This window comes from Gambusia affinis, linkage group LG16 (assembly GCF_019740435.1).
Source record: "Gambusia affinis linkage group LG16, SWU_Gaff_1.0, whole genome shotgun sequence".
Classification (NCBI taxonomy): Eukaryota; Metazoa; Chordata; class Actinopteri; order Cyprinodontiformes; family Poeciliidae; genus Gambusia; species Gambusia affinis.
Window position 1 is genome coordinate 6,667,669 of NC_057883.1, and position 11,207 is coordinate 6,678,875.

An 11,207-nucleotide genomic window follows, 5' to 3' on the forward strand; every position below is an offset into this window, starting at 1 on the left:
CCTCTTGGTTCAGTCCGGTAGGATCCAGATTACAGGTTTACAGCTGTTTGAGACCACGCCAGCAGGTGACAGCGTATTTCGCATTGGGCGTTTCGAGCAGGAACCTCCCTCTCTCTTTTTATGACTCTGTTTTTTTTTTGCCCCCCCTTTTTTTTCTTTTTACCCAGAGTTCATTTCTGCCTCAAATCTTTCCGGGCCTTTTCGGAGGTTCAGTTAGAAAGTTGCTAACTAGTCGCTAAAGTTTTAGACTGAGGTTTTTCTCTTGTTTTTGTCGGACTCTATGTTTCGACAGACGTCTGGGACATTAATCGCTCCACCGTCGGTAGGTTTCACTTTTGTTCGTCCTGTGACATTTACCGGTAATGTTGTGGGGCTGAGTTGAAGCTCACATGGTTTACCAAAAAGTGGCATAAAGCTTTAAAAACACTTGAGTCAGAATAATAAGCTTGTTAAAACCCGCAGCTGGCGTTTTTAACAAGGTGCTGCCAGGACTCAGAGGACCGTCTCACCGTTCATTGCAACACAGTTTCTGTTTGCTGACTTCCTCACCTGTGGTTTGAAATTAATTACAGCTCGTGTTTGTAGGTAAATGTCGTATTTGTTGGCGTTTCTGTCACAGCCAGCGTTTATTAAACCATGGAGGACCCAAACATGCCTCAGAGAAAAATGTCCAGGGCCGGAGAAAGCCTGTACGTGGTCCTGGGTTTGGAGAAAGGAGCGACCCCCGACGAGATAAAGAGGGCTTATAGGTGAGTTTATTATTCGCTAGTTGTTAATGTCTACAAGTTGCCAGTAATTGACGTGGCTTATAGGATGCTTAATAATTTACAATTTACCAGTAACTGATTCACTTACAAGTCGGATATATTAATTGCTGCCATTGTGAGATTGCCATGATTCATCGATGACGTTAAAATGTTGTCATATTGTAATTAATAATGTTTTTTTGCCTCTTACTTAAGAAAGCACACTGTGCCTTCAAAAGATGTTGCAATGCGTTATTAGGAATGGTATTGAGTATCGAGTTTTGTTCGTGTTGTGAGAATCCTAATAAGATAATTTAGATAATATTTTAAACTGAAATTTCAGGTATTTTAGAAGTATATTCAAAGTTTCACTTCCTGACAATACTTATCGTCAAACTTTTCCGCAATATTACAGTTTTTTTGCTGGTTTTTTTCTTTTCTTTTTTTTTTTTGAGAAAAATGTGGTTTAGTAAATAATATCTATCTGCAGGATATTACTCAGTCATTTTTACTTGATCTGGGATCATAGTTACTCATATTTCATTGGAGTCATTTGGTCCAATGGGCTGTAAAAAAAATAAAATAAAATTAGCATAAAATGAGATTAGAAGTAAGATTTGAACTATATCATTTTAATCTTTAATACAGGTCGTCTTGAATACAAAGCCTGTGTCTCATTAAAAGATAATGAGTGGCATTCATCTTTTAGATTAAAAGAAAATATTTGACTGAAAAAAAGACAAAGAAAGTGATACACAGTAGATGGAGAACAAACTTATTTATTGACGTGGGAAGCAAAGAATGGACCACAAATGGAAATGAAAGGGACAAAATTGATTCACAGATGTAATTTCACTGTAACAGTGGTGACATTTTAACCACAAATCTGAAAAAAAGGCTATAATGGATGTATAAGGTCTTAACATTAAGCTTAACAATGCACACTTTCTTTCTATTTGTTATTTTTTTTAGATCCTGCTGCTAAAGCTGCTAAGACTTGCTGCAGAAAAAACCCCAAAACCCAGTAAAAAAAAAAAAAAATTGAATCTATTCTTAGCAGCCATTTGGTGAATGATTGGCAGCTGGTTAATGCACAACCTGGATTCTTTTTGTGTTTCGTAGCTCCACCAGCCATCCTTCATTAATTTAAACTATTCAACTCTTTCACAGATAAATACTGTGCTGAGTTTGTCTTTATATAATCAAAAACAAAGCAGAACTTCATGAGAGACGGATTGAACTGGTGAAAGTCCCAGTTCAATTTTTAACAAAGTCGTCTTAGTCCTTCTTGTTGGAATCGTTTGATAAGTTACCTGCTGCTGGTGCTGCAGGTGGTAACGTTTATGGCTGCAATTCAGTTATGCTGATCCGAGGCCATTTGTGTTTCTACGCCGCCTAAATCATAATTCTATTGCTCCTTCAGGAAATTGGCATTGAAGTACCATCCTGACAAGAACCCGGACAACCCAGCCGCTGCGGAGAAGTTCAAGGAGATCAACAACGCCAACGCCATCCTCAACGACGAGAACAAGCGTAAAATCTACGACGAATACGGCTCCATGGGCCTCTCCGTGGCCGAGCAGTTTGGTGAAGACGGCGTCCAATATTATTTCCTCATGTCAAAGTGCTGGTTCAAGGTGAGGCTTGGCCGCAAAGGGACGACACCAGAGGATTTACGGAGCGGCGACGTTTAGTCGTTTTTCAGCACGTCTAACGTTCGTGTCTTTCAGGCCCTGTTTTGCTGCTGCTCCATCTTGACCTGCTGCTGCTGTTTCTGCTGCTGCTGCTTCTGCTGTGGGAAGTGCAAAACCGGAGAGGAAGAAGAGCATCCCATTATCAACCCGGAAGATCTGGAGGCGGAGCTTAGAGAGCAGGAGGAAGGTGAGGGACCGGCGGGTTCGTTTCCGGGGATTTGATTGGCGTTGTGCTGTGAAGGATGAAAACAGGCCACTTCTAACTTTGGACATTTTAAACTGATGGAGTTTTATGGTTTGATTGTAATGCTACTTTCCAGTATTAAATCATGAAATATAATTTTTAACAAAGAGCATTTGTTTGGGTTTGCATTGTTAAATCGTCAACCATTAGCAAGAAAAAAAACAAACAAATTTTTTCCTATTCAATGAAGGATTTATTTTTTTTTCTTTTTTAAAATTTGGACACTTTGTGTATTTTTTAAAATGTTTTTATAAATACTAAATTGTGTTTTCCAGCACCAGGCCATGTAATAGTTATTCAGCCCAGCTCCTCTCAGACTTCAGGTAACCGTCGTTCCTCCTTGGTCTCCCATCGGCTCCCTGCTGCTTGATTCAACCGGCTGAGCTGTTTTCTGCCTGTTTTCATGTTGATTTCATGCCTTATGGGTCACAATGCTTTCATAAAAAGAAAACGGTGGAAGAAGAGCACAAATTACATTTACCTCGTATTGTCGCATAAATGTTATTGCCGACCAGCAGACGTATTGAGACGTTCAGAGTAAAAAAACTACTTTGTGTTGGTCGGTTGTATGAAAACCTTCCAAGACGTTTCAATACTTTGTCAAAGCTTTGTGAATGTCGCTAGTCAAAGTCGAATAAGGGTTCCTTTTTGTTTGTGTTTATGGTCCACCGTAAAGCAAAGGGCGCCGCAGCGCTGGTTGAATATTACCAAATATGATGCTGCAGATCTTTGTGCTGCTTCCATGTTGGATAACGAGCGACCCGATCGAGGCGCTTCAGAAATCGCCTCGATGAGCTGCCAGAGGTTTTTGCTTGGCTTTTGTTTTTCGCTGGTCAAGATAAAATGTATCCGCAGGGAGAATCGGCCGATACTTTATTCTGTAAATGAAAAGAACCAGAAAGATGAACTGATTCATATCTGATTTATGCGGAAACGGATGATGAGGGTAAACTTGGAATGTTTTTATCAAGGCCAAGCGCAGTGGGGAATGTGTTCCCGAAACGATGACTAAGACTTTTCACAATATTATTGTTTTTTTTATTATGGCAATAAACACCATAATAAGAATCGTCTTCCTCCTGCTCTTTAAAGTTCTAAGTTCGACGGTTTAGACGCTTCTGCTGCTTACCCAGCTGTATTTTGTTAAGCTTTGGTATCTTGTTGTTGTTGTTGTCTTTATGTTTAATTTCCATTGTATTTTTGTTGTATTATATATGGAGACTGGAAGGTAACTTGCTCAGGGGCGCATCAACATGCGGCAGCAAGAAACTGGAATTACAACCAAACGCCTCTCATCCGGCTTCATTCTGTATTTGCATTTTTTCCACACAAACTTTTATTAGAAGTGTTAATTTCAGCTTCTCTCAAAATTACATACAATTAAAAAAAAGAAGGAAAAATTGTTTTCAGCCGACAGAAAATGTGCGTGTGCTGCATAGTTTCCTCACAATGACTGGTAATGAGAAAACTGAGCTTTATGCAGCTCTGTTTTTAGTTTTTCTTCCGATTGTGGGAACGGAGAGCACAGATCTCCGAGATTGGGAGGCTTCAGGTAATCCTGCACAGTTTCCATAAGGCAATTTGTTTTTATTTAATACGCCCAGTTATTAAAGAAGGAACATTCCTTCCTCATCAGATGAGTGCGGCATGGCTGGCTTTATAGGGTCTTCCATCGAAGATGATTTTCAATTAAGGAAATGTTGCCATTATCGTAATCAGTGTGTGCATATATGCATGCACCTTTCAAGCATCCAATCACAAATCTCCAAGCTTGATTTTCTCTGGAATAAAATTACATTCAGCGCTTCGACCTGCAGATACCTTGACTGTTGGAAACAAACAGTTTGTTTCTTTGTGTCGTCTTTTTTTTTTTTGCAGGTGAGAACGCACCGATCGTGATTCAGCCTCAGGCATCCAACGGCACCTCGAGCCCCACAGAGGCCCGACATGGACCTGTCGAGGATGGAATGAGTGAATAAATCCACGCATGAGTGAGTCTTTAAGAAGACGAGCTTCACATTATTATTATTTTTTTCATTTTTTTTGGGACTTTGTGTGAATGTGAGGTCTCACCAGCTGCTGGGGTTCAAACCAACGCACAGGAAACCTATCGGGCCTTTTTGTTTACATGAATCATAATTCATAATGGTATTGCCATGGTTTTTTGGGTTTTTTTTTTTTTAATGACAAAGCCTTGCAGATCAAAACCACTGATCTCAAAAAACAGTTTTTTGTTTTGTTTTTTTTGCTTGTGCACTTTAAACCCACAGGTTAGTGTAAAAGTCGCCATCGTGGTCTGAAAACGTCTCCGCTCAGGATTCCTACATGTGGACTGTTTTACATATATATTAGCATATATTTAACAGGCTAATTCAGACTATTCATACTATTTGAGGCCAACCACTTGTCTTCCTGTAAATATTAACGTAGGAATAAATGACCTGATGACTTTTCGGTTGACACATCCGGTGTTCCTCTGTCTGTTGATGCTGGGTTATCTGTACCTCAAACGTCTTTTCTAATCAACTTCATGTGAGAGTTGGACGGTTCTTAAGCTTTTTTTTTTCTTTTCCTCTCAATTTGATGTTTTTATATAACTTACACAGAAAGCCAGAATGGCTGCAGCTAGCTACTTCCACCATTTTATTAGGTAAACTTTAATTAGCCAGCTTAAAAAGGCGTTTACGTTATTTATTCTGCCCATCTGTGGCTTGGCGAGATCATCGATGTTACTCATGGGCCCGTCTGAGATTATCACAATATGATGACCTTGAGTGGAAATACTACAGTTTCACAGAAATAAAGCTGAATCGATAACATGTATTTATTTTCATTTTGATGTCTAATCTTAAGTAAGAATGGACAATAAAGGCATAACATTTAGGGGCTGGTTACAAGGAAGCATCCATTTTTTGCCAGCTAGGCACGCTGCCAGCTGCTTATAGCTCTTTTGTCTGTGTTTGTGACCAGAAATGTTCCCAAACATCCAAATTCTTCTTTTTTCTTTTTCTTTTTTAGAAGATAAAATTGCTGGAGTTGTCCTTTAGCCTCCTGACCACCAGGGTGCAGCACCAGCTGGGTTGAGAGGTTGGGCTGCTCTGGTCTACAAATGAAAGCGCTGCTCTCACCGGGCTAGAAAGACATGACGAAAAATGTTCGTGGTTCTGAAATTGTAACTCGTTTAAAAACGTTTATCCGTCACCGTTCTGTGTCTCTTCATTATTTAGCAACAACACCGTAGTTTGCGTTGAAAGGCTGTAGCTTGAAGAGAAGCAGTCGGGAAGTTTTTTGTTTTTGTTTGATCTGGTCTCAGGGGGTCACTTCGAAAACTGCCCTACAGGGGGAGCCAGAGGCAAGCTTTCCTTTTTTTAATTAAGTACAGGAAACGGCCTCATGGCTGCTCTTAATCCCCAAACTAGTAATCTGCAAAGTTTATTATCGGGCACTTGGATAGGATGCAGTTAATCATGTAACCAAAAGCTAACTGCTTTATTGATAATGTGATACAAACTCAACCAAGAAGTTTCTAGAGGTGTTGAAGATAATTTGCTGCAGCAGCGCCATTTTGAAATGAGCCATCACAACAGGAATGTTATGTGTCCAAATGCAGTCAGGTGAATATGTTACCATTTTCACAAAATATCTGCACTTTGAACCTTACGCACTGTTTTGTTTTTGGTTTGTTGAAACCATAAATCTTCTCTGTCTTGAATCTGGTGACGGGATCAAAACGTTTTGTTTTTTTTTCTTTTGAGGTGTATATGGTAAATTATTCTGTGAATTCAAAACTGCATTTTTGATTCTAGTTTTTTTTTTTTTTCATATTAAATTATATTTCTGACTAGGTTCATATTGTATTTTTATATTTCTAAATATTTTTTTGCCTCGTGTCTGTATTTGCCAGTAGCCTGTACTCTCTTTCTTCTATTGCCTGCATGAAATTATAAAAAGAGTCGGTATAATTTCTGGAAATGACTCTGAAGTGCCTGAATATATTCTTATCCTGTTTCTTTCATTTTTATTAGAATATTAAATGTTGTTGTTTTTTTTTTTGCCTCAATATTCCAAATATTTTTCTACTTTTAGCGTTTTTGTCAAATGAAAGCAACATAAATGTATGATGTAATAAATTTTTGGGCTAACATAAAAATATTTGAGTGTTTTTTTCTTCTTTTTTTTTTTTTTTTTTTTGCCTCACACCCATCATTGGCTCCTGTAGCGCTCCACCCTTGCCAGATAACGTGTGTTAGAACAGGTGGCAGGTTTCCAAGCTTTTCCTTCCACCTCTTAAGGCAAAAACACCTGTAAGCATGGACTCGCCGTCTGACTCGGAAACACGGCTCCTCGTTGAGACTTACCTGGAGCCTCTCGCAAGGTGCCTGTAACCGTCTCGTCTCGACATTTCAGCACAGTTTGCTTCTCTAGTGTGGACTGAAATATCTGAAATGTTGCGCTACCTGGCAGGTCGAGTCCTACGGGGATTAGGAATTCAGATTCGGAGCTCAGCGAAGATGACTGCAGCGTGCAGCAGGAGTTGAGCGACGCGTTAAAGTCTGAAAACAAGACGAGACGTGTGGCCAGAAGGAAGCTCCTCGTCGCGTGCGCCGTCAGCCTCGTCTTTATGACCGGAGAGGTGATCGGTGAGATGCAAGTAATTTCCTGTGGCTCTTTATTTTATTTTTTTTTTTATGAATTTTGTTTAAGATTTTCTTGTGTTTAAAGAAAAAGGTGGAAAAAAATATCAGGACTACTGAGGTTTGAGCTGAAATAAAAACAATAAGATGCTTTTGTTTGTTTTTTTTTTTCTTTTGTCCTCTAGGCGGATACGCGGCTCACAGTTTGGCCATCATGACGGACGCGGCTCATCTTCTGACGGACTTCGGCAGCATCGTGATCAGCATCTTCTCCCTGGAGGTTTCGTCCAGGCCTCAAACTCAAACTATGACTTTCGGCTGGCACCGAGCAGGTGGGACTGAGCGAGAGCTGCCAGCTTTCTATGGCAAAATGACACATTTTCCATCCAGCGGTGTGAAAACGTACATAATTGTGTTACTCGCTGATTGCCCATTTACAGTTTAGTCTCGACTCCTCACTATTTACTTCAAATCTGCTGATTCTTCACAAATCCTCCACCATGCTCTTATTCAAGCAGTCTCATCTGACCTGGTTAAATCTGGTTTACTAGTGGCTAACAGAACGAGGCAAATCTGTCAGGTCAAATTTATACACCGAGAGAACAGGAAGTGACGGGTCACTATTCTCACCAGAGAAACTTTTGATAAATTTTAAATGACAATAAAGTAAAAATAAATGGTAGAAAATAACTTGCTCGAGTAGGATCTTCTATTAAAATTAGGCTATTTGCTAATGAGCTTTCACACAATTAAAGACTCGGCTGTTTGGCTGTGCAGAGATTCTGGGGATGTTCCTCTCCATCGTGTCGGTCTGGGCCGTGACGGCGGTTCTGGTCGTCTCAGCCGTGCAGAGGATAGCTGGGGGAGACTACGACATTGACGGTCAGATCATGCTCCTGACCTCGGCCTGTGCCGTGGTCGTCAACGTCCTGTGAGTAAGCGGTAATTTTTTTTAAATTTTATTTAGTCAAACAAACCCTGTTCTTAAACTCAGGGTTCCCACAGGTGCTTGAAATCCTTGAAAGTGCTGGATTTTCATTCTGCAGAGTCTTGCAATGAAGTGCAATCTAGCGTTTGATTAAAAAGGCTAAACTTGTAAAACGTTATCTACAGTTGAAACCAGATATTTTTTTCATGCACCTAAAAAAAAAAGTCTGAAGTTAAATCAGACTAAACTTTTCAGTTTTGAATTACCAAGATAATTCCTCTTTGCTAACTGCTAGAAAAATTAGTGCCATTTATTTTTTCTTGTAACTATCTTTGCATCTTGTGCTTTAGCATCTTATTTGAGCTGGAACATAATTTCTTTTAACCTGATTTGTTAGGGTTGTTTCTATGTAATATTTATTTTTCCTAACAGCTCAATAACTCATTGACGTGTATAGGATGCGAGAGACATTTCCAAACATAAATTTTATATTTTAGTTTTCTTGGTGTCTGCTGTAGACATTTTTAATAACAGTAATAGATTATGTCATATAATAATAAATTGAAACAGTCTTTTTTTTTTAGTTCATTTGGATAGTTTTTATCTCCAAAGTGTGGTGCTGGAAAGGTTTGATGACTTACCTTGAGAATCCTTGAATCAACAGGGAAAATTGTGCGAACCCTGTAACTAACGTGGACCTTTAACTCACGCAGGATGGTTCTGATTCTTCATCAGTCTGGTGCCTCACACGGCCACAACCACGGGGTCCCCGTAGCGCAGAGGGACAAACGGACTCTGGGTCGTCACCACGGCAACGCGAGTGTGAAGGCGGCCTTCGTCCACGTGTTGGGCGACCTGCTGCAGAGTGTCGGTGTCCTCCTGGCTGCCTGCATCGTTCACTTCTGGGCGAGTTTCAGTAAAATCCCAGAGCAGAGTAACATGTCCAGACGTATCCTCTCAGCTTCTGAATCATAACTTCACTTTGTCTGAAGGTCTGCTGTGTCCTTTACAGTGGTTTGGAAAAAGTATTTCTACCCCTTGGACGTTTCCTACATTTTGCCACCATAAACGCCAATGTAGTTCATTGAATTTGAAAAACAGACGCTTAACTTTTATACGTTATTTTTGCCATAGGCTGTTAAATAGAAGTGGGCGGATCTATATAAAATGTCGATAAAGTCAATATCAAGTCCGTATCGAATATGTACTTAAGTTTTAGATTCCCTCATTTTTGTATTGTAATATCTGTGATCTACCTCAAAACGGTTTTGATTTTCTATCAAATCACAATCTTTTGCACTTTATTTAGGAAGGAAATTTGCACACACAAGTTGTGGTAACAAGGCATCAAAGTATTCTGTAGAAATTTGTAAAATCAGCCCAAATTCTGTCCTTGGATGGAAAAAATAAGTCGAACGAAAAACTACAAAAACACCTAAAGGTCGGAAGTTTGCCAATACAGTTTCAATATCGGTAAAACTGGCACTGTATCGACTTGGTATTGGCTCAAACCCAAAAAAACGCAATATCAAATACCTGTGTTGTCCAAAGTCTACCGGACTTCTATATAGTAAATATAGTATTTTGTATTCTTTAAGATTTAAGCTTTTGAGACTCTAATTAGCTGCTCCTGGTTGTAAAAACAATTCCTTGTTGCCAGGGTTACAGAAAGAGGCGGGGGGGGGAAAAAATCTTTGCAGGTGCACACCATCCGAAACCGAAGGGAATAATTATCTAAACATGCAAGCAAAAAACATCATAAAGAACAAATCAGAATTAACGTAGCTAACATGCTACCACAGCGAATTACATAACTCAAGTTTGTGGTTATGTGAATAAGAAGTTTTGCAAAGTACTTCATACATACGTTAGCAGCCTTTTAGTGCTTTATTGTTGACCTCAGCTGATATCCTTTCTCGCCGACAGCCTGAGTATAAAGTGGCAGATCCCCTTTGCACCTTTCTGTTCTCCGTCGTCGTCGTCGGGACGACCCTTCCCGTCTCGAAGGACGTGTTCAGGATACTGATGGAAGGTAAACGCTTTGCTCCGCATGTGTTGCTGCTGACTGGAGCTTATTGACAGCAGGCGCCGCGGCGTCTTTCTGGCCGTGTGTTGATCTTGTTTAGGCTCTCCTCAGGGCGTCGGCGCCGTTAGAGAGCAGCTACTGTCTGTGGGAAAAGTCAAAGCTGTCAACGGTTTGCACACATGGAGCCTCAACATGGACCACTCTCTGCTTTCCGCTCACATTGCTATAGGTGGATAGACTTAAAACACGCCACCAAGGTGTTGAAGGACCCGCTTCATCATAGTCAACAAAATGTCTGTCTTCACAGATGAAGATGCGGATTCACAGATCATCCTCAGGAAGGTGACAAAGCTCCTTCGTTCCAAGTTTGGTTTCTCCAGCATCACAATCCAAGTGGAGCGATGCAAGGCTTCATCCGAAAGATGATTCTGATTGGCTGCTGCCACTGTGGCAACCAGCTGCAGCTGGTTTTGAAAACCTGTTTCCATTATTTGGAGTACACATAAAGTTTTCACCCAAACACATGGATATGAATGTCAATCTTATTATTGCAGGATGATTTTTTTTTTTTTTGAGTTTGTTGGCTCAAATGACAGTAAGTGAATAAATAAATATGCCCCCTGCTAACATTTGGTTAATTTGTTTTAAATTGATATTCTTTCTAGAGTTAGTAAAGCTTACTTAAATTAGTTGGTTACCTGGACAACACTTTTGTAAGGCCTCGAGAGCCGGTCTCCTGCGACTTTTAGATGTATCTCAGCTTCAACACACCTGAGTCAAATAATGAGGTCATTAGCAGGACTCTGGAGAACCTGGCTGCACTTAGGAGGTCATTCAGCTATTGGATTCAGGTGTGTTGAAGCTGAAATACATCTAAAAGCTGCAGGAGACCGGCTCTCGAGGCCTGGATTTCCCTACCCCTGCATTAGGCATAC

The 11,207-nt window shown here is 40.2% G+C and overlaps 2 protein-coding genes across 10 annotated transcripts; both read left to right on the plus strand.

Annotated features, from left to right (window-relative positions):
• The first annotated feature begins 28 nt into the window (after positions 1-28).
• dnajc5gb (DnaJ (Hsp40) homolog, subfamily C, member 5 gamma b) lies at positions 29-7,040 on the plus strand. Of its 7 annotated transcripts, none has more exons than XM_044141806.1 (7): positions 30-322; positions 620-749; positions 2,170-2,383; positions 2,477-2,627; positions 2,960-3,007; positions 4,563-4,675; positions 6,904-7,040. In XM_044141806.1, exons 2-6 carry the CDS (start codon positions 637-639, stop codon positions 4,661-4,663), a joined length of 627 nt encoding a protein of 208 aa, XP_043997741.1. In that variant the 5' UTR covers positions 30-322; positions 620-636; the 3' UTR covers positions 4,664-4,675; positions 6,904-7,040. The 7 variants fall into 7 exon arrangements, with proteins under 7 accessions (XP_043997739.1, XP_043997741.1, XP_043997740.1 ...); XM_044141805.1 differs by lacking the exon at positions 6,904-7,040 and adding an exon at positions 5,703-6,826 and having other exon boundaries at positions 31-322; XM_044141804.1 differs by lacking the exon at positions 6,904-7,040 and having other exon boundaries at positions 29-322; positions 586-749; positions 4,563-6,826.
• LOC122845562 (zinc transporter 2-like) lies at positions 6,982-10,702 on the plus strand. Of its 3 annotated transcripts, none has more exons than XR_006373076.1 (8): positions 6,982-7,059; positions 7,149-7,324; positions 7,504-7,650; positions 8,096-8,249; positions 8,960-9,152; positions 10,173-10,278; positions 10,384-10,501; positions 10,580-10,702. XR_006373076.1 is itself a non-coding variant. In XM_044141800.1 (8 exons), the coding sequence occupies exons 1-8, from the start codon at positions 6,995-6,997 to the stop codon at positions 10,696-10,698; spliced, it is 1,089 nt and encodes a 362-aa protein (XP_043997735.1). In that variant the 5' UTR covers positions 6,982-6,994. The 3 variants fall into 3 exon arrangements, 2 of the variants coding, with proteins under 2 accessions (XP_043997735.1, XP_043997736.1); XM_044141800.1 differs by having other exon boundaries at positions 10,373-10,501; positions 10,580-10,698; XM_044141801.1 differs by lacking the exon at positions 10,580-10,702 and having other exon boundaries at positions 10,384-10,507.
• Positions 10,703-11,207: the final 505 nt, after the last annotated feature.